At 44.4% G+C, this 26700-nt stretch overlaps 1 protein-coding gene across 1 annotated transcript in view; it reads left to right on the top strand.

The window, feature by feature from the left end:
* Positions 1-916: 916 nt before the first annotated feature.
* Positions 917-26700, top strand: part of kcnn1a (potassium intermediate/small conductance calcium-activated channel, subfamily N, member 1a) — a 64756-nt gene continuing 38972 nt past the window's right edge. Inside the window, 1 exon segment of the mRNA XM_014190005.2 lies at positions 917-2428. Coding sequence (XP_014045480.2) covers positions 1073-2428 — 1356 coding nt within the window. The 5' untranslated portion in view covers positions 917-1072.

Below are 26700 nucleotides of genomic sequence, written 5' to 3'. Positions count from 1 at the left end.
TTAGGCCTATAGGCTATGGTCAGTTTTATTTTGAAATGTGTTTTTCCCTTTCAAAATAGATAGTGAACAACAACCCCATCCTTTTCTGTCGTATCACTGGTCATTCACAGACCATTTGGGGTTTCAGCCTCCCCCTTTCCACCCTCCTTGAGTGCTGTCCTTCAGCTAGTTGACATTGTCTATTTTTGTCGCGCGCTCATAGCTAACTCTCAGAACCCTGGACAGCGCTCCCCCTGTCTCTACCCCGCCTCGCTCTTTCCCTCCCTCTGATCTGTCAGCAGGTTGTCTCATAACGGCATACACAACACATCCTACCATGCTACCAGACAACAAAATGATTTTATATCATTATGCTTTGTGTGTAACGCAATACGAAGGTGTTTTATAAAGCCGCTGTGACCATCTCTGGTTACACATTTTGTTGTGTTCGACTATGCAGGCTGCGCGTGCTAGATCATGACACATTTTTCTGCCTGGTAATCCAAAACCATGTCTAGTCTTGATTAAATATTGAACACTGAACTGCAATTCTCAGGTATTATAACAAAGGATTTTTGACGATTATTTAAAACAATTTGTCGAAATGACTATGTGGACCTTGTGTAAATAAAGATGATGGTGCGTAAAGTCGGGTTAGCTGTCATGGGTTTTATTAACGGCTATTATTAGGCCTTTCATTTCCTGCTTATGTTGAATGATTGAATGTAGGGATTTATAGAAAACTCGTATTATAGACCTATAAACTATCTTAGTGATACAACCGAGTAAGTAGTAATGGTACGATATTTAAGGGTCACATTTGGTAGACACTATAAAAGGAGATTCAATTGGAGAGAAAGTGATTGTCTCCATGGTTGTTGTGGCAACAGTGGAAAGTCAATAGTGAAGATCCAATACGTTTAGATTGGTCTTATACTGTCTAGATCACTTTCATCCCTATTTCACAATCGCATCAAATATGAGAAATCTATTGCGCGTATTGTTTTCGTTAAGAATATCCTCTAACCTGTGTGCATATTTGGTTACCAATATTCTAACGAAGGCGGTGTTTTGTCCGTAAGGTGGCGTTTTAATGCAGGTCCTGGTCAAACCTACCAATGAGACGAGTCGGCTCTATTCTGCTGGGACTGATCGCAATGAACGGGTGTCGGAGCTATACAAGGCAAACGAGCAACCACAGCAAGACTCGGCTTTCAAGGGGATGCGGCATCGATACGCGGGAGCTGTCTATCAGCACCAAATCCCCGACGAAGAGCAAGGCAGCGCGCAGAGCCGAGACCCAAACCCAGTCTCTCCAGTTTTCAGTCTGCCGCCCCCTCCTCCGTCTTTCAGAGAGCGTTCAACTACCACCTCACACTACCAGAACCACGAACTGCCTTGTCTGAGCCAACCCTCTCGGAGAGGTATCCATGCCTGTCAGCCGCAGCACGGCGAACCCCCACCTCTGACAAACTACGACATCGCCCAGCGACCGTCACCAGGGGTCTGTGAACCCGACGGGCAGCCAGCGCACCTGAAGCAGAACCTTTGGGCCGCAGTCGGCTCGCAGCCGCAGTCGGAACAGCCTGTTAGTCAGAGCTGCCACTGCAGTTTTTCCGAGAAGGCGAACCTTTCTCACCAGCGCCAGCCCCTCACTCACCCGCCGCAGCCCCTCATTCACCCGCCGCAGCCCCTCACTCACCCGCCGCAGCCCCTCACTCACCCGCCGCAGCCCTCCCTATCTTTGCCGCCGCCGCCAACGTCGTCCTCTTTGCTGTTTTTGCAGGAATCTAATCGCGGGGAACATTTCCAAAGCAGTGCCAATTACCAACAGGCGAGCATCGTGGAACACTGCAGGGGAGGAGGAGGAGGAGGAGGGTACCGAGACCAGAAGCAGTTGTTGCAGCAACACAGTCAAAGACTCCGACACAGGGACCCCTCCCCTGAAGCAATCCGAGCAAACTCGCAGAAAGGGCGCACTGTAAATGTATGTGAGTCAATCGAGGCTAATCGGCGAGCATTCGAGTCCCAGACTCAGGACCTGCAGCAGCTACAGCAACAGCCACTATTGCGAGCTCAACAACAGCTACTGGTGGGGAGCAGCTTGCCTGTCTACTACTGCGCCAACGGCTCAGGAGAGCTATGTAGGAACAACCAGGCATCACTGCTGCAACAGCATCAGCAGCAGCAAGACGCACTGGGGCTATGTCCCCAGCGTCCGCAGCACTGTGACCAAGACTGCAATAAGCCGGGGCGAACGAACCAAGCCAATCAGTTGCAACAACATTGCCGCGACTCCCGTGTAAAGCCACCAACGCAGCCGTACGGGGGGAACTCGTCTGCGACTGGCAGTAGCAGTAAGAGCAGCCCTAACTACGGCTCCAGCTATCACCTGTGGCCCGAGAGCCCGCATAAAGGAGAAGAGCGGATACTAATCGATCATTATCAGGTACATTTCTAATTTGCTCATGCAACGTTGAGATTTAATAATTAGGGTCTGAGAAAGCTGTAACCTGTAAATTGACTTTAACCTATAACGTTTCTAGTCCATGGCCACGCCTGCCACATATTTTTTTTATATATATAACAGCGCTGTATGTGGGTTATTTGTATGGACGGAGACAGTAGTTATATGTTTCACAGATAATGTTTGTAAGGATCTATGTAACTGTGCTACTGCTTCTTCACAAATCACTCATATAACCTATGACACCCCTCGCGCGCACACACACACACACACACACACACACACACACACACACACACACACACACACACACACACACACACACACACACACACACACACACACACACACACACCTGTTCCATGTTGCAGGAACAGTGAGTCTTTTTTTTGCGTGTTGAAAAAATGTAATCTGTTCTCTCCCAGCCGGAGATAACTGTCTGTTGCATCTTCACAGTTGGCTTCTCTCTCCTGTTACACGTTTTGGCATAGTGCCACAGTTATGACAACACGTATTGTGCTTAAGCACCTTACCATAGTCCCGTTTTTCATTGGATGCTTTGTACTGCAATGTACAAACTAATGAAAGGTTTGGATACACATACTGTGAAAACACTAAGCGATGACATAACATACATGTAGCCTAACAGTAAATTCAGGGTGGAAAATAAATGCCCAAAATATCTTTGCATCAGAGATTGTGCTATTGTAAGTAATATAATTATTTTATTTAAATCTGGCTTTAAATCATAAAAAAAATGGCCCTCTTGTGAATTTCTATAGCTTTTACATTTTCAAATTGTGCATGCATTCTCACTCATCATAAAATGACCAGAACCAAAATCAATACAACTATTTTTGAATTACTTACATTATACAATCGTATTAAAAGCTTTTCTAGTCTATCAGACATGTTAACAACTACTGCAAGTATTCTGATAGACTCACATACTTATCTATTCATGTTTCCCTCGAGCTTCCTGCTTCAATCTTATTGACTTGCCCTTAATGAGGTTGGCTCCCCGTTTTGAAATCCCTTAAACAAAACAATTGTGACAGCGTGAGACAGATAGTGTATACAATTACAGTATCCTGCAACACACCCCGAAACTCAATATCTCCTCCATATTGATGGCAGTCTGATATTGTGTCCAGCCTCAATAACATTGGAGTTTTGAAAGGTACCTTGCTGGTCCCATTGTGAGCCTTGTGTAAGTACTCTTTCATTCTTTCTACTTACTGGTATAGAGGTGTCCCCTTGGACAGGACAGTGGCTCTGGCTGCTGACTGGCTCCTGTTGCCAGCCTGTATACCTCTAAAGGGAAGATGGGGTCACGTGTGTCATCAACAGGATGGATGGAGAGATGAAGGAGAAAGCTATTACACTATTACAGTAAAGCCTTTGTACTTCTCCTGACAAACTGGTTATAATCACCCTATATGTGCTATAGGAGGTCAATACTGTATATATCACTGTGCCACTGCCACCAACTTGATACCGTGTGACATATTGCTTGTATTTATATCAAGGCTGTGCTGCTGTGTTTGCACCCTTGTTGGCTTTCGCATTTTTGCTCAGTTTTTTTATGTGTTCTTTTGTAAAAAAACAGAAGCTTATCAAGACTAGTTGTTTTCCAAGAGTAGTCTAATCAAGTCTATCACTATTCGTGTTGTATTTCTGTTGGGTATGTGATTAGACTTAGTTAGTACTATTGTGTGATTCAAGAGCCTGTCATGTCGACAGATCCCCTATTTTGTTATGATTAGCGGTGCTGTTAAGGCTCCAACCTTTGCTAGAAGAAACGGATTTGTTGATTTAACTTCCTCTATCGGTCATCACCAGGCCTCTTGTATCGATCATCACCAGGCCTCTTGTATCGGTAATCACCAGGCCTCTTGTATCGGTCATCACCAGGCCTTTTGTATCGGTCATCACCAGGCCTCTTGTATCGATCATCACCAGGCCTCTTGTATCGGTAATCACCAGGCCTCTTGTATCGGTCATCACCAGGCCTCTTGTATCGATCATCACCAGGCCTCTTGTATCGGTAATCACCAGGCCTCTTGTATCGGTCATCACCAGGCCTCTTGTATCGATCATCACCAGGCCTCTTGTATCGGTAATCACCAGGCCTCTTGTATCGGTAATCACCAGGCCTCTTGTATCGGTCATCACCAGGCCTCTTGTATCGGTCATCACCAGGCCTTTTGTATCGGTCATCACCAGGCCTCTTGTATCGGTCATCACCAGGCCTCTTGTATCAGTGATCACCAGGCCTCTTGTATCGGTGATCACCAGGCCTCTTGTATCGGTGATCACCAGGCCTCTTGTATCGGTCATCACCAGGCCTCTTGTATCGATCATCACCAGGCCTCTTGTATAGGTAATCACCAGGCCTCTTGTATCGGTAATCACCAGGCCTCTTGTATCAGTCGGAGGGCCTGTTGTCCGGACCTCTGGCAGTCTCTATGGGGGTGCCACAGGGTTCAATTCTTGGGCCGACTCTCTTCTCTGTATACATCAATGATGTTGCTCTTGCTGCTGGTGATTCTCTGATCCACCTCTACGCAGACGACACCATTCTGTATACTTCTGGCCCCTCTTTGGACACTGTTAACTAACCTCCAGATGAGCTTCAATGCCATACAACTCTCTTTCCGTTGCCTCCAACTGCTCTTAAACGCAAGAAAACGAAATGCATGCTATTCAATCGATCATTGCCCACACCTGCTTGCCCGTCCAGCATCACTACTCTGGACGGCTCTGTCTTAGAATACGTGGACAACTACAAATACCTGGGTGTCTGGTTAGACTGTAAACTCTCCTTCCAGAATCACATTAAGCATCTCCAATCCAAAATTAAATCTAGAATCGGCTTCCTATATCGCAACAAAGCATCATTCACTCATGCTGCCAAACATACCCTCGTAAAACTGACCATCCTACCGATCCTCGACTTCGGTGATGTCATCTATAAAATAGCCTCCAACACTCTACTCAACAAACTGGATGCAGTCTATCACAGTGCCATCAGTTTTGTCACCAAAGCCCCATATACTACCCACCATTGCGACCTGTACGCTCTCGTTGGTTGGCCCTCGCTACATACTCGCCGCCAAACCCACTGGCTACAGGTTATCTACAAGACTCTGCTAGGTAAAGACCCGCCTTATCTCAGCTCACTGGTCACCATAGCAGCACCCACTCGTAGCACGCGCTCCAGCAGGTATATCTCACTGGTCACCCCCAAAGCCAATTCCTCCTTTGGTCATCTTTCCTTCCAGTTCTCTGCTGCCAATGACTGGAACGAACTGCAAAAATCTCTGAAGCTGGAGACTCATATCTCCCTCACTAGCTTTAAGCACCAGCTGTCAGAGCAGCTCACAGATCACTGCACCTGTACATAGCCCATCTATCTACCTACCTCATACCCATACTGTATTTATTTATTTATCTTGCTCCTTTGCACCCCAGTATCTCTACTTGCACATTCATCTTCTGCACATCTACCATTCCAGTGTTTAATTGCTATATTGTAATTACTTCGCCACCATGGCCTATTTATTGCCTTAACTTACCTCATTTGCACTCACTGTATATAGACTTTTTGTTTTCTTTTGTTCTACTGTATTATTGACTGTATGTTTTGTTTATTCCATGTGTAACACTGTGGTGTCGAATTGCTACGCTTTATCTTGGCCAGGTCGCATTTGCAAATGATAACTTGTTCTCAACTATCCTACCTGGTTAAATAAAGGTGAAATAAAAAAATAATAAAAAAAATCACCAGGCCTCTTGTATCAGTCATCACCAGGCCTCTTGTATCAGTCATCACCAGGCCTCTTGTATCAGTCATCACCAGGCCTCTTGTATCAGTCATCACCAGGCCTCTTGTATCAGTCATCACCAGGCCTCTTGTATCAGTCATCACCAGGCCTCTTGTATCAGTCATCACCAGGCCTCTTGTATCAGTCATCACCAGGCCTCTTGTATCAGTCATCACCAGGCCTCTTGTATCAGTCATCACCAGGCCCTTTGTTTTAGCTCCATTAGGCGTGCAGTGTCGTGCATGTTTCCATTGGTTACCTTCCAGTCCTCAAGCTCAGTGCAGCCAACACCTTGTAAGTAAACACACACCAATGAACAAGCATCACCCTCCTTCATTAACAGGGGTGGAACCCGGGCCACATCCTGTATGCTGGGAGTGAATGGCACGTTCTCTGATAACACATTCACATTGTATTGGGGAGGTGATGGGAAACACCATTTTCCTGTGCGTCCGGCATGAAGGAGGGAGTGAGTACTAACCCAAAGGCCTTCGCTAATTTATTGTGTTTTTTCCCATTTTTTTGTTCTGCATTTAAGTGCTGCTACTCTACGCTCGCTCACCGAAATAGATTTGTGTTTCCATATTTGTTGCTATGGTGAGGAAAACCTGGCATTGTATATCTAGGCCTCTCTATGGCATTGCCTGCGTACAGAGAATGAAGGGAAAAATGCCCTCCAAGGTTTGACATACATTGTACACTCACATTGGTCATACACACATTGCACACGCACGCACGCACGCACACACACACACACACACACTGGGCGACTGCTAGGGTCCTAATAGGAGATGGCTTCTTACCCTCTCAACAGTTCACATGGCTCTGTTGCGTTTCATCTGAGTGATTTTTGCACAAGAAGAGGTGTATTGAATTACGTGCAGAGTCCAGTTAGATACAAAGAGTGGGGGGTTTCCTCAATAGCCCAGAGCAGTACTGCCGTAGCCCGCCATCACTCTATATGTAAGATATTTTGCTCTGGTTACCCAAGTGCAATTTGTCTCGTGTATGTTTGACCTCTACTGCTTGTTCCGTGTATAGTTGACCTCTGCAGGTTATCCTGTGTATATTTGACCTCTGCTGCTTGTCTCATGTATATTTGACCTCTGATTCTTGTTTCCTGTTTTTAATACATGTTGTAACCTGACATCATTCTTTAGTTTCAATGTAGTATTTACATGTTTTACTGTGTCCACACAATCGCCATAGCACATTGCGTAACAAATGACCCAGGTTCATTTATGGTAATTTTTGTGCAATCGTAGCCAAGTTAAGTCAACCACATAATGTATCACAGCCATGCATATGCTTGGTGGCTAATTATGTAATTGATCTTGCCTACGTCCTGTGTTAGGGCCATGATCAGTGGTCAGGAACCCGGAGAGTATGAATAATGGCACTGCAATTTGATATTGATCATTCATCATGAGATAGAGACTGGAAAAACTTAACAGTGGGATGTGTTTCATTACACCTGCCATAGTGAAACCGTACCAGTTGGCAGGTGTTTCTGAAAAATTATTATAACACTAGTTAATTTTACAGCAAATTACAATTCACTGTAATACACTGTAAGATTGAATGAGATAGCCCTTACAGCAGAGATAGGATACTGTATGTCTCATTTCATACTACCGTGCCTCTTACACTAAATCAACTCACGGTTCCTTGACTGCACTAAAATATGCGTGTCTGAAAGCATCTCTCACCGTTGTGAATTACATTTAGCCCAGTTAGTGCATGTGTACTGTAGCGTGTTGCCATTGTGCGGCTACCCAGGCACTGTATTCCACCACTTTGGTTTGAAGTCTTAACCCCGGCTAAGGTCCTGGTGCCCTAAGGTTTGGATTTGACTGGAGACCACTTCATTTTCTTCCTATCAAACATAACGCTGCTGTTGTAAACCTCACCAAAAACCCTTGGGCAGATGAATACATATTCTGTGTAAAAACAAAAGGTGCAGTCGAGTTTTCATGCTCAAACTGCCTTGAACCACTGTTTACAAAGGATACGAATATGAGTTTGTAACATTTCCACAGAGACCTGTGGTAGTGGGAGGTTATTTAAACCCCTTTCACACTGAAATATGTATATTAGCTGTTTCTGCCATGGACTTACTATACAGACTGGACATGGTGTGGCATTTATTAGAATTTATAGAAAGCAAGGAGAAGTATTCAGAATGCAAAGAATAGTTACATATTTGTGTACCCATCATAGAACAAATGCACAATACATGCCATTGTAACGAGTATCACAATGGTGAATCATTGTTTGCATAGTGTTAAAACCGTTGTTCTTACTTGCACATAATTGGAATGGGACTCTGTCGATCCACAGTCTCAGTTGATCGAAGCATTGCAGTACAGTATGATTTCATTAGTGCCAGTATCTGTTTAGGAGATTGAATTGGATAGAGCATGGCGCTTGCAGTGCCAGGATAGTGGGTTCGATTCCCGGGACCACCCGTATGTAAATAAAAGGTATGCACGCATGACTGTAAGTCGCTTTTGATAAAAGCGTCTGCTAAATGGAACATGTTATGTTACGTATATAATTGTGTTTGTATGCGCCTGTGTGTGCATGCGAGATAGAGAAATACAGAGAGAGCGTGTAGGCTACTTATGTGTGTGGGAGGGTGTTAGAAGAGGTGCAAGTGCCCCCTCAGATTTGTCCTGTTTTTTTATTTTTCAGATGTTGAATTAATTACTAAACTTATTTTTTAGGCCCAGTTTTTATCATAATTATTAAAGAAAAATATCTGTCAGTGGTATTTTTTTGGAAGGGGCACACTGACTGGACAAGTAAGTGGTTCCTTCCAAAGTGCACCACAGAGCAAAGATATGCTAGATAGGACACTAGATACTCTAGTGCGCGCAGACTGTATTGTCACAGATAGTACAATGGGACAGATATTTTGGCCGACATTCTGAACATTCTCATCAATGGAACATTTGTTCTTAATCCAGTTTTCTGTTCCCAAAACTAGAATCTGTTATGAGTGGACAAAGTTTTGTAGGCTTTACCCTTTGCTAAAAAAAAAAAAAAAAATGCATTGCTTAGAAGGATTGCTAAGGCAAAATGAGTTATTGCACATGCTTACTTCACAGAGTAGGCGTTCTCAAACAGAAATATGTATGCTAGAACGTGCCATTAGGATCTCACTAGCTCGTGCTTGGCTCTGCCTAGCTCCTTGCTTGTTCTGCCCACTATTTGCTCCCATTGGAAACGACAGGCTGTGGTCAATCTTTGTCATAAAAATCTTTGGTATCGTCAGTGGAGGAGGAGAGAAAGTGTTGAGTTACACACAACGTTTGATTTGACTTTAGCTGCCAGTGTCACGGCCGTTGTATGAAGGAGACCAAGGCGTAGCGTGCGTATCGTTCCAGATCTTTATTATTTTGTGAAACTTAGCCAAACAAACAATAAACTATAAACAAAACACAAACCGTGATGACAGAGGTGCAACGTGCACTAACTCAAAATAATCTCCCACAAAACCAAGTGGGAAAAACAACTACTTAAATATGATCCCCAATTAGAGACAACGATGACCAGCTGCCTCTAATTGGGAATCATACAAAAACCCCAACTTAGAAAAAATAAACTAGAACACAACATAGAAAAATTAACCTAGATTTTAAAAAAACAGTCACGCCCTGACCTACTCTACCATAGAAAATAAGAGCACACTATGGTCAGGACGTGACAGCCAGTGATGGGCAGGCTTCACAGAAGGTATGTTTGTAAATTAAGCTATGTACCCTGTGATTCCTTCTTGATGAATAAATAAAACACTCATAACTAGCTACCGAGCATTTTCAGGTTTCAATCAAGTTAGAGTAGCTTGTCTAACTATCTTAGCTGGCATGCCTACTGGCAAGGTTGCTAGACTTTAGAAAATACTAATTGTCTTTAATTCTTGAGTTATGATCAATTTTAAACTGGGTGGTTCGAGCCCTGAATGCTGATTGTCTGACAGCCGTGGTATATCAGACCGTATACCACAGGTATGACAAAACATTTATTTTTTAAGTTGCTAACCAGTTTATAATAGCAATAAGGCACCTTGGGGGTTTGTGATATATGGCCAATATACCACGGCTAAGGGCTGTATCCAGGAATTCCGCATTGCATCGCACTTAAGAATAGCCCTTAGCCGTGGTATATTGGCCATATATCACACCCCCTCGGCCTTATTGCTTAACTATACCAGTGTATCAGTTGTACTAAACTCCTAAGGCATAATATATTCGACCTAGAATTAGGCATAAAGATTATAGCTCTAGGTTGCAGGAAAAATCTGTTTCCTACCTCTCGTACTTCATACATGGGTGCATGATGCCCCTGGGTGTTAGCATACCATTGTCCTCTCCATGCCACGATCTTCCCTTAAAAACGTTAAGGGCATATGGACTCTATTGCTCCCTACCGTCTGTTGAAATGCCCGTTTCCTCCACAACGATACTGGGATGCATTTCATTTGTCTTTGGGAAGATTCTCCCTCTGAGTTCTAACAACAACCTCCATATGCATCTCTGGCCATGTTGTCACAAAGAGGAGGGATTTCCAACACGATTCCTTGTGGTGATGTTAATAGCTACAGTGGCTTGCGAAAGTATTCACCCCCCTTGGCATTTTTCCTATTTTGTTGCCTTACAACCTGTAATTAAAATAGATTTTTGGGGGGTTTGTATCATTTGATTTACACAACATGCCTAACACTTTGAAGATGGAACATATGTTTTATTGTGAAACAAACAAGAAATAAGACAAAAAAACTGAACTTGAGCGTGCATAACTATTCACCCCCCCAAATTCAATACTTTGTAGAGCCACCTTTTGCAGCAATTACAGTTGCAAGTCTCTTGGGGTATGTCTCTATATGCTTGGCGCATCTAGCCACTGGGATTTTTGCCCATTCTTCAAGAAAAAACTGCTCCAGCTCCTTCAAGTTGGATGGGTTCCGCTGAAGTACAGCAATCTTTAAGCCATACCACAGATTCTCAATTGGATTGAGGTCTGGGCTTTGACAAGGCCATTCCCAGACATTTAAATGTTTCCCCTTAAACCACTCGAGTGTTGCTTTAGCATTATGCTTAGAGTCATTGTCCAGCTGGAAGTTGAACCTCCGTCCCAGTCTCAAATCTCTGGAAGACTGAAACAGGTTTCCCTCAAGAATTTCCCTTTATTTAGCGCCATCATTCCTTCAATTCTGACCAGTTTCCCAGCCCCTGCCAATGAAAAACATCCCCACAGCATGATGCTGCCACCACCATGCTTCACTGTAGGGATGGTGTTCTTGGGGTGATGTGAGGGGTTGGGTTTGCGCCAGACATAGCGTTTTCCTTGATGGCCAAAAAGCTACATTTTAGTCTCATCTGACCAGATTACCTTCTTCCATATGGTTGGGGAGTCTCCCACATGCCTTTTGGTGAACACCAAACATGTTTGCTTATTTTTTTCTTTAAGCAATGGCTTTTTTTCTGGCCACTCTTCCATAAAGCCCAGCTCTGTGGAGTGTACAGCTTAAAGTCGTCCTATGGACAGATACTCCAATCTCCACTGTGGAGTTTTATTTTTTTAAACAAGTTATTTTTTTCATTTCACTTCACCAATATGGACTATTTTGTGTATGTCCATTACATGAAATCCAAATAAAAATCCATTTAAATTACAGGTTGTAATGCAACAAAATAGGAAAAACGCAAGGGGATGAATACTTTTGCAAGGCACTGCATGTGGTTTGATATACAGTACAAGTCAAAAGTTTGGACACACCTACTCATTCAAGGGTTTTTTTCTTTATTTGTACTATTTTCTATATTGTAGAGTAGTGAAGACATCAAAACTATGAAATAACACATATGGAATCATGTAGTAACCAAAAACGTTTTAAACAAATCAAAATATATTTTAAATGTGAGATTCTTCAAAGTAGCCACCGTTTGCCTTGATGACAGCTTTGCACACTCTTGGCATTCTCTCAACCAGCTTTGTGAGGTAATCACCTGGAATACATTTCAACTAACAGGTGTGGCTTAATTTGTGGATTTTTTTGTGGAATTTCTTTCCTTCTTAATGCGTTTGAGACAATCACTTGTGTTGGAAGGGGTGGTATACAGAAGATAGCCCTATTTGGTAAAAGACCAAGTCCATATTATGGCAAGAACAGCTTAAATAAGCAAAGAGAAATGACAGTCCATCATTACTTTAAGACATGAAGGTCAGTCAGTGCCGAAAATTTAAAGAACATTGTAAGTTTCTTCAAATGCAGTCGCAAAAACTATCAAGCGCTATGATGAAACTGGCTCTCATGAGGACCGACCCCAAGGGAAAGGACAAACCAGAGTTATCTCTGCTGCAGAGGATAAGTTCATTAGAATAACTGCATCTCAGATTGCAGCCCCAAAAAATGCTTCACAGAGTTCAAGTAACAGACACATCTCAACATCAACTGTTCAGAGGAAACTGCGTGAATCAGGCCTTCATGGTCGAATTTCTGCAAAGAAACCACTACTAAAGGACACCAATAACAATAAGAGACTTGCTTGGGCCAAGAAACATGAGCAATGGACATTAGACCGGTGGCAATCTGTCCTTTGGTCTGATGAGTCCAAATTTGAGATTTTTGGTTCCAACCGCCATGTCTTTGTGAGACGCAGAGAAGGTGAACGGATGATCTCTGCATGCGTGGTTCCCACCATGAAGCATGGAGGAGGAGGTGTGATGGTACGGGGGGTGCTTTGCGGTTGACACTGTCATGAGTTATTTAGAATTCAAGGCACACTTAACCAGCATAGCTACCACAACGTTCTGCTACGATACGCCATCCCATCTGATTTGGGCATAGTGGGACTATCATTTGTTTTTCAACAGGACAATGACCCAACACACCTCCAGGCTGTGTAAGGGCTATTTGACCAAGAAAGAGAATGATGGAGTGCTGCATCAGATGACCTAGCCTCCACAATCACCTGACCTCAACCCAATTGAGATGGTTTGGGATGAGTTGGACCGTGAAGAAAGGAAAAGCAGCCAACAAGTGCTCAGCATTTGTGGGAACTTCAAGACTGTTGGAAAAGCATTCTTCATGAAGCTGGTTGAGAGATTGCTAAGAGTGTGCAAAGCTGTCATCAAGGCAAAGGGTGGATACTTTGAAGATTCTAAAATATAAGATATATTTTGATTTGTTTAACACTTTTTTGGGGGGTTACTACATGATTCCATATGTGTTATTTCATAGTTGTGATGTCTTCACTATTATTCTACAATGTAGAAATTGTCAAAATAAAGAAAAACCCTTGAATGAGTAGGTGTGTCCAAACCTTTGACTGGTACTGCGTGTTGTTATTATAAACACACACACACACACACACACACACACACACACACACACACACACACACACACACACACACTCAATGTTCAACACACAATGTTCATAGCTAGGTAGTTTGATATGCTGGTTTAAACACACACGACGTTGATGTTCATCGCTAAGTGGTCACTACGTGGTTTGATTATCACGGTGAGCAGTCAGTGTAGCTATAGACATTTCCATCTCTAAGGCCTTGTTGTGTTGTGCAACACTAAAACAAGTATAGATGAGAATAATATGGAACCTCCCCTCTCTGCGTTTCTAGATGAAGCCTCCATTGTGGTTCCATCCTGTGGTTCTGTGATACACCCCACTGGGCACAGACGCCAATTCAACGTCTATTCCATGTTGGTACAACGTCAGTTTTTTGAAATGCCGTGGAAACAGCGTTGATTCAGTGTGTGACCAGTGGGATACAGCTGCGCACCGCTCTGCATTAGGGCTTTCTGATTCTTAACCCCTTAGACTCCCTCACGAGTCCTTTTGTCACTGTGCCAGCTTGTTTTTGAACCCTTTCATGACCAGTTCCGGTGGTGTCCATTTTCTAACCGCCTCCATCCTATTTCTCTCTTTTCTCTTCTCAAGTGAAAAACCTTTTTAAATAATACATTTACACTAAAGGATCCCGAGGGCATTAAAAACAGCAGCAATTTATTTTATTACAATTAAAAACACATCATAGAAGCAAACTGTATCTGGGCACTGTGAGCGCAATTCCCAGAACTTTGTGGAATGTTGGACGTAATAGCCGGGCATTGGGAGAATGCTATGGAGAATATAGGGATTCTATTATATTTGGGCCTCCCAAAATCAAACAACACAGGTTGTGGAGTAGTATAGTGGGTTAGTGTACTGACTGTAAGTGTCTGGGGGGGGGAGGAGTCAGAGCCACATTACGTCACATGTCGTAAGGGCTTTCTCTTAGAATAGACCTGAAGGACAGATATCTTGTTTTGTCCTGTGTGTTTCTGTCATTTTCCATCTGGATTCTGAGGTATAGCGGCCATTGCCTGGGTAGGGTCTCGATGTACTATGAAGGTGGTTACAGTTGCACCAGGAACAAGGTTTGCAGCTGTCTTTTCCCCAAGAGAATTTAACATAAAGGTGAAAAGGGTAGAACTAATGTTACAAGGAGGAATAAAGCTTTAGGCTAAAGCCTACCACAAAAACAGGTGTGAAGCACTTAGTACAACCTGGGTCTAATCTCCATGTTAATCCATTGCTCTTTGCATTGCTGTCGCTCTCTCTTTTTCTCTCTCGCTCTCTCTCTTTCCCTCTCCAAACTAAAACTCTGTTTTCTTGTCCTTTTCATATCATAAATCTAAGGCTGGACGTATCCACAGAGTTCTCCAGTCAATCTTTTCTGAGTTTGTTATGGTATTGATCCATCCTATGCTATAGGTTGTTATGGTATTGATCCATCCATCCTATGCTATAGGTTGTTATGGTATTGATCCATCCATCCTATGCTATAGGTTGTTATGGTATTGATCCATCCTATGCTATAGGTTGTTATGGTACTGATCCATCCTATGCTATAGGTTGTTATGGTACTGATCCATCCTATGCTATAGGTTGTTATGGTATTGATCCATCCTATGCTATAGGTTGTTATGGTACTGATCCATCCTATGCTATAGGTTGTTATGGTACTGATCCATCCTATGCTATAGGTTGTTATGGTACTGATCCATCCTATGCTATAGGTTGTTATGGTATTGATCCATCCTATGCTATAGGTTGTTATGGTACTGATCCATCCTATGCTATAGGTTGTTATGGTACTGATCCATCCTATGCTATAGGTTGTTATGGTACTGATCCATCCTATGCTATAGGTTGTTATGGTACTGATCCATCCTATGCTATAGGTTGTTATGGTACTGATCCATCCTATGCTATAGGTTGTTATGGTACTGATCCATCCTATGCTATAGGTTGTTATGGTATTGATCCATCCAATGCTATAGGTTGTGCTGGGCACTCCCTGCTATTGATGTTTCGGCCTCTGTCGGACTTTAGTGGAGGCTCAAAATGACCACTGAAGTTGCGTTCCGAGACAGTAAGTTCAGCGCTGTGAGACAAAGTCGTGTGATTTCACCCAGTGCTTGACTTGTACTGAAATAGGTTCCGCTACTGTTTTATATACTGTTGAGCTAATATTCTATAAGAGGAATAGGAGCTTAAGCAGTAGAACATTTGAGGTGCCGGTACTCAGCTCCGGTGAGCTCCTGCCCAAGTCAAGCCCTGACTGCACCAATGAAAGGGTATTTATTGCCTGTTTTAATGACCTCAGAGTAGAATTTATGACTGTTTGTCCCTATGATGTCAAATAGTCATGAATAGTCAAAGGCTGCATAATAGGATGATGTAGTCTAATGAGTCGGCAAATGTTGTACATTTGAAAACAGAGGGGCCTTTACTGGTTTAAAGTGTGTGTGTGTGTGTTTGTGTGTGTGTGTGGAGGGGGGCCGGCTCATACTGCGAAAACAGAGGGACACGCTGGGAGAGACTGTTATTGTTCATGTGTGTCTATGTGTGTGTATTAGTAGGGTATTCCACCTAATCTAGAATATATATACAACAATCTAGCATCAATCAAGCAATCAAGCGGTAATTGGATTCTATGGAGGGGAATGGGCCAATAGCAAAGATTAGCAAAGAGGAACGTGCTGGAGAGGATAAGCAGAACATTAGAATGCTGGCCTCGTTGCATTTGCATATTCAACAGCAAGACTAAATTATACTAGGATTGGAGTCACACATCAATGTTTAGTTTGGTGAGAAAAGTCAGGATTTTTTATTTTTTTTGTCACATTCTGTCACATTAAAATTCCACATTTTGTGAGGACCATTGCAAATCTGCCAGCCAGTCTAGAGCTGTGAAGCATTATGTACTAATACCCGGGTAGCACCCACAACTAATACCCGGGTAGAACCCACAACTAATACCCGGGTAGCACACACAACTAATACCCGGGTAGCACACACAACTAATACCCGGGTAGGGCACACAACTAATACCAGGGTAGAACGCACAACTAATACCAGCACCCACAACTAATACCGTGTTAGCACGCATGACTAATACCGTGTTAGCACGCACGACTAATACCGTGTTAGCACGCACGACTAATACCGTGTTAGCACACACAACTAATACCGTGTTAGCACGCACGACTAATACCGTGTTAGCACGCACGACTAATACCGTGTTAGCACGCACGACTAATACCGTGTTAGCACGCACGACTAATACCGTGTTAGCACGCACGACTAATACCGTGTTAGCACGCACGACTAATACCGCGTTAGCACGCACGACTAATACCGCGTTAGCACGCACGACTAATACCTTGTAAGCACGCACAACTAATACCGTGTAAGCACGCACGACTAATACCGTGTTAGCACGCACGACTAATACCGTGTTAGCACGCACGACTAATACCGTGTTAGCACGCACGACTAATACCGTGTTAGCACGCACGACTAATACCGTGTTAGCACGCACGACTAATACCGTGTTAGCACGCACGACTAATACCGTGTAGGCACGCACGACTAATACCGCGTTAGCACGCACGACTAATACCGCGTTAGCACGCACGACTAATACCGCGTTGGCACGCACGACTAATACCGCGTTGGCACGCACGACTAATACCGCGTTGGCACGCACGACTAATACCGCGTTGGCACGCACGACTAATACCGCGTTGGCACGCACGACTAATACCGCGTTGGCACGCACGACTAATACCGCGTTGGCACGCACGACTAATACCGCGTTAGCACGCACGACTAATACCGTGTAAGCACGCACGACTAATACCGTGTAAGCACGCACGACTAATACCTTGTAAGCACGCACGACTAATACCGTGTTAGCACGCACGACTAATACCTTGTAAGCACGCACGACTAATACCGTGTAAGCACGCACGACTAATACCGTGTTAGCACGCACGACTAATACCGTGTTAGCACGCACGACTAATACCGTGTGCACGCACGACTAATACCGTGTTAGCACGCACTAATACCGCTAGCACGCACGACTAATACCGTGTAGGCACGCACGACTAATACCGTGTAAGCACGCACGACTAATACCGCTGTAAGCACGCACGACTAATACCGCTGTAAGCACGCACGACTAATACCGCGTTAGCACGCACGACTAATACCGTGTTAGCACGCACGACTAATACCTTGTAAGCACGCACGACTAATACCGTGTTAGCACGCACGACTAATACCGTGTTAGCACGCACGACTAATACCGCGTTGGCACGCACGACTAATACCGCGTTGGCACGCACGACTAATACCGCGTTAGCACGCACGACTAATACGGCGTTAGCACGCACGACTAATACCGCGTTAGCACGCACGACTAATACCGTGTAAGCACGCACGACTAATACCGTGTTAGCACGCACAACTAATACCGTGTTAGCACGCACAACTAATACCGCGTTAGCACGCACAACTAATACCCGGGTATTAGCACGCACGACTAATACCCAGGTAGTACACACTACTAATACCCGGGTATTAATACTTACTACTAATACGCACAACTAATTCCCAGGTAGTACACACAACTACTAATACCCGGGTACTAAACACTACTAATACCCGGGTAGTATGCACCAGGATTATCTATGTTTACATTTATCGTTGACTTGACTCCCTGAATGTGTTCAGCACATATGTCGTGATCAACTTATCAACACATTCAGGGAGTCAAGTCAATGATAACTTCCAGTAAATTACGTAATTACCTAAAATTTCAATTCATGACTTCATGAGAACACCTCATAGATCTATGGACAATTTTAGAAAACGAGAACTGAATTCCAAATCATTCTCTGAATTGTCTGGAATTGATAAAGTAAGACATGCTACTAATGAGTTCCTACTATATATTTCTCCCAAGAGAGTCCCACAACCTTTAGTTTGAACACTCTGATCACTCTTAGAAGAAAGGGTTCTATCTGGAACCAAAAAGGTTCTTCAAAGGCTTCTCCTATGGGGACGGCCAAAGAACCCTTTTAGGTTCTAGATACTGTAGCACCTTTTTTTCTAAGAGTGTGTGTCTTCTTTCGAGGGGACAGCTTTGTGTGTCCTAATTAGTGCACTATTGTGATGCTGCTGAACGCCCAGTGCATTATTAGCCCGAACAATGACCCTTCAACACGGGCAATATACCTGTCTTGTCGTCTCTGTTGTTTTTTTTCCTTCTTGTTTTGGACATAATTAATTGTTCTTTTCATCTCAGAGGAGACAAGGGGGATGATAATGCCGCTTCAGGAAGCCTGTAATTGTGCCTGTTATCAAACTGCAGTCATTTTAACCACAGGATTTGCTCAAAGGATGACCCATACTGATTCCACTGAGGAAAACTCCTACTGGGTTGTCTCCTCCCTGGGGAAATGCACGCTGACTGTTGTACATGGGATTGTACTTTCTTAGAAAGATTACAAACATACTGAACTAACATATAAACGCGATGTGCAAGAATTTCAACTGTTTATCTGATTTACAGTTCATACGAGGAAATCAGTCAATTGATTTCACTTGACTGGGCTGTCATGCAATGGTGGGCCTGGGAGGGCATAGGCCCAACCGCTTGGGAGCCAGGCCCAGCCAATCAGAATGAGTTTTTCCCCACAAAAGGGCTTCATTAGGGACAAAAATACTCCTTGTAAGTATGGAACATTTCTGGGATCTTTTGTTTCAGCTCATGAAACATGGGACCAACACTGAACATGTTGTGTTTATATTTTTGTTCAGTGTATATTAGTAAACCATGAGGCTATGCTGTTTACTGTGTACGCTGTACATACAGTGTAGTACACAGGAAGGATTCTATAAGCAATTGGTCACACCGTTTGCATTGAAACGTCGTTGTTATACTGTCTATCAAAGTAGGTTAACACCTTTCCTTAGACCATTTTCAAAGCCACATAGACAGGCATAGTATGAATGGGTGGTGGTGTTTTACATGTTTACTAGTAAGACATACAGAGATCCTGGCTGGCCCTGTTGGTTGGGTTAGACAGCCCAGCCCTGGTGCCTACTAGCCTGTCACAGAAATATGACAACATGACAAACCGTCAGCTATAGCCTATAGCTCTCCGTCTCAACAGGGGCAGGCTGAGGAGGCCCCCAGGGGTCTGTCCTCTCTTTATTTCCTTCCCTCTCTCCACCCCCCCTCGTGTCCCTCCATTTTCTCTGTATGAGTTGGCCCCCTCCACACATGTGCCACATGTCCGAATACACATATTATGCAGCCACACACAGCAGGCAGGCACACACACACACACACGCACACACACACACCTCTCTCCCTCCCCACCATTGTCCAGTTGAGCTTTTCAGTTATCCCTGGCTACATTGCCAGGCCTGGTCCGATACTTGGCCAAGACACGCACGCACACACACACACATGCACGCACGCACGCGTATGCACACTCACACACACAAACCCACATACACACGGGTTGGCTGTACAGTGCACTTTTAAAATTTCAGGGGTTTGTGTGTGCATTAAAAACGGCGGTGCAGTAGCTCCTTCACGTCCAAACGGAGGAGGGTCTTCTATTAGATTGGAGCAGGTTAAAGGGACGAGTAAAGGAGGAGGGTCTTCTATTAGATTGGAGCAGGTTAAAGGGACGAGTAAAGGAGGAGGGTCTTCTATTAGATTGGAGCAGGTTAAAGGGACGAGTAAAGGAGGAGGGTCTTCTATTAGATTGGAGCAGGTTAAAGGGACGAGTAAAGGAGGAGGGTCTTCTATTAGATTGGAGCAGGTTAAAGGGACGAGTAAAGGAGGAGGGTCTTCTATTAGATTGGAGCAGGTTAAAGGGACGAGTAAAGGAGGAGGGTCTTCTATTAGATTGGAGCAGGTTAAAGGGACGAGTAAAGGAGGAGGGTCTTCTATTAGATTGGAGCAGGTTAAAGGGACGAGTAAAGGAGGAGGGTCTTCTATTAGATTGGAGCAGGTTAAAGGGACGAGTAAAGGAGGAGGGTCTTCTATTAGATTGGAGCAGGTTAAAGGGACGAGTAAAGGAGGAGGGTCTTCTATTAGATTGGAGCAGGTTAAAGGGACGAGTAAAGGAGGAGGGTCTTCTATTAGATTGGAGCAGGTTAAAGGGACGAGTAAAGGAGGAGGGTCTTCTATTAGATTGGAGCAGGTTAAAGGGACGAGTAAAGGAGGAGGGTCTTCTATTAGATTGGAGCAGGTTAAAGGGACGAGTAAAGGAGGAGGGTCTTCTATTAGATTGGAGCAGGTTAAAGGGACGAGTAAAGGAGGAGGGTCTTCTATTAGATTGGAGCAGGTTAAAGGGACGAGTAAAGGAGGAGGGTCTTCTATTAGATTGGAGCAGGTTAAAGGGACGAGTAAAGGAGGAGGGTCTTCTATTAGATTGGAGCAGGTTAAAGGGACGAGTAAAGGAGGAGGGTCTTCTATTAGATTGGAGCAGGTTAAAGGGACGAGTAAAGGAGGAGGGTCTTCTATTAGATTGGAGCAGGTTAAAGGGACGAGTAAAGGAGGAGGGTCTTCTATTAGATTGGAGCAGGTTAAAGGGACGAGTAAAGGAGGAGGGTCTTCTATTAGATTGGAGCAGGTTAAAGGGACGAGTAAAGGAGGAGGGTCTTCTATTAGATTGGAGCAGGTTAAAGGGACGAGTAAAGGAGGAGGGTCTTCTATTAGATTGGAGCAGGTTAAAGGGACGAGTAAAGGAGGAGGGTCTTCTATTAGATTGGAGCAGGTTAAAGGGACGAGTAAAGGAGGAGGGTCTTCTATTAGATTGGAGCAGGTTAAAGGGACGAGTAAAGGAGGAGGGTCTTCTATTAGATTGGAGCAGGTTAAAGGGACGAGTAAAGGAGGAGGGTCTTCTATTAGATTGGAGCAGGTTAAAGGGACGAGTAAAGGAGGAGGGTCTTCTATTAGATTGGAGCAGGTTAAAGGGACGAGTAAAGGAGGAGGGTCTTCTATTAGATTGGAGCAGGTTAAAGGGACGAGTAAAGGAGGAGGGTCTTCTATTAGATTGGAGCAGGTTAAAGGGACGAGTAAAGGAGGAGGGTCTTCTATTAGATTGGAGCAGGTTAAAGGGACGAGTAAAGGAGGAGGGTCTTCTATTAGATTGGAGCGGTTAAAGGGACGAGTAAAGGAGGAGGGTCTTCTATTAGATTGGAGCAGGTTAAAGGGACGAGTAAAGGAGGAGGGTCTTCTATTAGATTGGAGCAGGTTAAAGGGACGAGTAAAGGAGGAGGGTCTTCTATTAGATTGGAGCGGTTAAAGGGACGAGTAAAGGAGGAGGGTCTTCTATTAGATTGGAGCAGGTTAAAGGGACGAGTAAAGGAGGAGGGTCTTCTATTAGATTGGAGCAGGTTAAAGGGACGAGTAAAGGAGGAGGGTCTTCTATTAGATTGGAGCGGTTAAAGGGACGAGTAAAGGAGGAGGGTCTTCTATTAGATTGGAGCAGGTTAAAGGGACGAGTAAAGGAGGAGGGTCTTCTATTAGATTGGAGCAGGTTAAAGGGACGAGTAAAGGAGGAGGGTCTTCTATTAGATTGGAGCAGGTTAAAGGGACGAGTAAAGGAGGAGGGTCTTCTATTAGATTGGAGCAGGTTAAAGGGACGAGTAAAGGAGGAGGGTCTTCTATTAGATTGGAGCAGGTTAAAGGGACGAGTAAAGGAGGAGGGTCTTCTATTAGATTGGAGCAGGTTAAAGGGACGAGTAAAGGAGGAGGGTCTTCTATTAGATTGGAGCAGGTTAAAGGGACGAGTAAAGGAGGAGGGTCTTCTATTAGATTGGAGCGGTTAAAGGGACGAGTAAAGGAGGAGGGTCTTCTATTAGATTGGAGCAGGTTAAAGGGACGAGTAAAGGAGGAGGGTCTTCTATTAGATTGGAGCAGGTTAAAGGGACGAGTAAAGGAGGAGGGTCTTCTATTAGATTGGAGCAGGTTAAAGGGACGAGTAAAGGAGGAGGGTCTTCTATTAGATTGGAGCAGGTTAAAGGGACGAGTAAAGGAGGAGGGTCTTCTATTAGATTGGAGCAGGTTAAAGGGACGAGTAAAGGAGGAGGGTCTTCTATTAGATTGGAGCAGGTTAAAGGGACGAGTAAAGGAGGAGGGTCTTCTATTAGATTGGAGCGGTTAAAGGGACGAGTAAAGGAGGAGGGTCTTCTATTAGATTGGAGCGGTTAAAGGGACGAGTAAAGGAGGAGGGTCTTCTATTAGATTGGAGCAGGTTAAAGGGACGAGTAAAGGAGGAGGGTCTTCTATTAGATTGGAGCAGGTTAAAGGGACGAGTAAAGGAGGAGGGTCTTCTATTAGATTGGAGCAGGTTAAAGGGACGAGTAAAGGAGGAGGGTCTTCTATTAGATTGGAGCAGGTTAAAGGGACGAGTAAAGGAGGAGGGTCTTCTATTAGATTGGAGCGGTTAAAGGGACGAGTAAAGGAGGAGGGTCTTCTATTAGATTGGAGCGGTTAAAGGGACGAGTAAAGGAGGAGGGTCTTCTATTAGATTGGAGCAGGTTAAAGGGACGAGTAAAGGAGGAGGGTCTTCTATTAGATTGGAGCAGGTTAAAGGGACGAGTAAAGGAGGAGGGTCTTCTATTAGATTGGAGCGGTTAAAGGGACGAGTAAAGGAGGAGGGTCTTCTATTAGATTGGAGCAGGTTAAAGGGACGAGTAAAGGAGGAGGGTCTTCTATTAGATTGGAGCAGGTTAAAGGGACGAGTAAAGGAGGAGGGTCTTCTATTAGATTGGAGCGGTTAAAGGGACGAGTAAAGGAGGAGGGTCTTCTATTAGATTGGAGCAGGTTAAAGGGACGAGTAAAGGAGGAGGGTCTTCTATTAGATTGGAGCAGGTTAAAGGGACGAGTAAAGGAGGAGGGTCTTCTATTAGATTGGAGCAGGTTAAAGGGACGAGTAAAGGAGGAGGGTCTTCTATTAGATTGGAGCAGGTTAAAGGGACGAGTAAAGGAGGAGGGTCTTCTATTAGATTGGAGCGGTTAAAGGGACGAGTAAAGGAGGAGGGTCTTCTATTAGATTGGAGCAGGTTAAAGGGACGAGTAAAGGAGGAGGGTCTTCTATTAGATTGGAGCGGTTAAAGGGACGAGTAAAGGAGGAGGGTCTTCTATTAGATTGGAGCGGTTAAAGGGACGAGTAAAGGAGGAGGGTCTTCTATTAGATTGGAGCGGTTAAAGGGACGAGTAAAGGAGGAGGGTCTTCTATTAGATTGGAGCAGGTTAAAGGGACGAGTAAAGGAGGAGGGTCTTCTATTAGATTGGAGCAGGTTAAAGGGACGAGTAAAGGAGGAGGGTCTTCTATTAGATTGGAGCGGTTAAAGGGACGAGTAAAGGAGGAGGGTCTTCTATTAGATTGGAGCAGGTTAAAGGGACGAGTAAAGGAGGAGGGTCTTCTATTAGATTGGAGCAGGTTAAAGGGACGAGTAAAGGAGGAGGGTCTTCTATTAGATTGGAGCAGGTTAAAGGGACGAGTAAAGGAGGAGGGTCTTCTATTAGATTGGAGCGGTTAAAGGGACGAGTAAAGGAGGAGGGTCTTCTATTAGATTGGAGCAGGTTAAAGGGACGAGTAAAGGAGGAGGGTCTTCTATTAGATTGGAGCGGTTAAAGGGACGAGTAAAGGAGGAGGGTCTTCTATTAGATTGGAGCAGGTTAAAGGGACGAGTAAAGGAGGAGGGTCTTCTATTAGATTGGAGCGGTTAAAGGGACGAGTAAAGGAGGAGGGTCTTCTATTAGATTGGAGCGGTTAAAGGGACGAGTAAAGGAGGAGGGTCTTCTATTAGATTGGAGCGGTTAAAGGGACGAGTAAAGGAGGAGGGTCTTCTATTAGATTGGAGCAGGTTAAAGGGACGAGTAAAGGAGGAGGGTCTTCTATTAGATTGGAGCAGGTTAAAGGGACGAGTAAAGGAGGAGGGTCTTCTATTAGATTGGAGCGGTTAAAGGGACGAGTAAAGGAGGAGGGTCTTCTATTAGATTGGAGCGGTTAAAGGGACGAGTAAAGGAGGAGGGTCTTCTATTAGATTGGAGCAGGTTAAAGGGACGAGTAAAGGAGGAGGGTCTTCTATTAGATTGGAGCAGGTTAAAGGGACGAGTAAAGGAGGAGGGTCTTCTATTAGATTGGAGCAGGTTAAAGGGACGAGTAAAGGAGGAGGGTCTTCTATTAGATTGGAGCGGTTAAAGGGACGAGTAAAGGAGGAGGGTCTTCTATTAGATTGGAGCAGGTTAAAGGGACGAGTAAAGGAGGAGGGTCTTCTATTAGATTGGAGCGGTTAAAGGGACGAGTAAAGGAGGAGGGTCTTCTATTAGATTGGAGCAGGTTAAAGGGACGAGTAAAGGAGGAGGGTCTTCTATTAGATTGGAGCGGTTAAAGGGACGAGTAAAGGAGGAGGGTCTTCTATTAGATTGGAGCAGGTTAAAGGGACGAGTAAAGGAGGAGGGTCTTCTATTAGATTGGAGCGGTTAAAGGGACGAGTAAAGGAGGAGGGTCTTCTATTAGATTGGAGCAGGTTAAAGGGACGAGTAAAGGAGGAGGGTCTTCTATTAGATTGGAGCAGGTTAAAGGGACGAGTAAAGGAGGAGGGTCTTCTATTAGATTGGAGCAGGTTAAAGGGACGAGTAAAGGAGGAGGGTCTTCTATTAGATTGGAGCGGTTAAAGGGACGAGTAAAGGAGGAGGGTCTTCTATTAGATTGGAGCGGTTAAAGGGACGAGTAAAGGAGGAGGGTCTTCTATTAGATTGGAGCAGGTTAAAGGGACGAGTAAAGGAGGAGGGTCTTCTATTAGATTGGAGCAGGTTAAAGGGACGAGTAAAGGAGGAGGGTCTTCTATTAGATTGGAGCGGTTAAAGGGACGAGTAAAGGAGGAGGGTCTTCTATTAGATTGGAGCAGGTTAAAGGGACGAGTAAAGGAGGAGGGTCTTCTATTAGATTGGAGCGGTTAAAGGGACGAGTAAAGGAGGAGGGTCTTCTATTAGATTGGAGCAGGTTAAAGGGACGAGTAAAGGAGGAGGGTCTTCTATTAGATTGGAGGCGGTTAAAGGGACGAGTAAAGGAGGAGGGTCTTCTATTAGATTGGAGCAGGTTAAAGGGACGAGTAAAGGAGGAGGGTCTTCTATTAGATTGGAGCGGTTAAAGGGACGAGTAAAGGAGGAGGGTCTTCTATTAGATTGGAGCAGGTTAAAGGGACGAGTAAAGGAGGAGGGTCTTCTATTAGATTGGAGCGGTTAAAGGGACGAGTAAAGGAGGAGGGTCTTCTATTAGATTGGAGCAGGTTAAAGGGACGAGTAAAGGAGGAGGGTCTTCTATTAGATTGGAGCAGGTTAAAGGGACGAGTAAAGGAGGAGGGTCTTCTATTAGATTGGAGCAGGTTAAAGGGACGAGTAAAGGAGGAGGGTCTTCTATTAGATTGGAGCGGTTAAAGGGACGAGTAAAGGAGGAGGGTCTTCTATTAGATTGGAGCAGGTTAAAGGGACGAGTAAAGGAGGAGGGTCTTCTATTAGATTGGAGCAGGTTAAAGGGACGAGTAAAGGAGGAGGGTCTTCTATTAGATTGGAGCAGGTTAAAGGGACGAGTAAAGGAGGAGGGTCTTCTATTAGATTGGAGCGGTTAAAGGGACGAGTAAAGGAGGAGGGTCTTCTATTAGATTGGAGCGGTTAAAGGGACGAGTAAAGGAGGAGGGTCTTCTATTAGATTGGAGCGGTTAAAGGGACGAGTAAAGGAGGAGGGTCTTCTATTAGATTGGAGCAGGTTAAAGGGACGAGTAAAGGAGGAGGGTCTTCTATTAGATTGGAGCGGTTAAAGGGACGAGTAAAGGAGGAGGGTCTTCTATTAGATTGGAGCGGTTAAAGGGACGAGTAAAGGAGGAGGGTCTTCTATTAGATTGGAGCAGGTTAAAGGGACGAGTAAAGGAGGAGGGTCTTCTATTAGATTGGAGCAGGTTAAAGGGACGAGTAAAGGAGGAGGGTCTTCTATTAGATTGGAGCAGGTTAAAGGGACGAGTAAAGGAGGAGG

This window comes from Salmo salar, chromosome ssa03, assembly GCF_905237065.1.
Source record: "Salmo salar chromosome ssa03, Ssal_v3.1, whole genome shotgun sequence".
Classification (NCBI taxonomy): Eukaryota; Metazoa; Chordata; class Actinopteri; order Salmoniformes; family Salmonidae; genus Salmo; species Salmo salar.
This window is presented reverse-complemented; position numbering and strand designations above follow the sequence as displayed.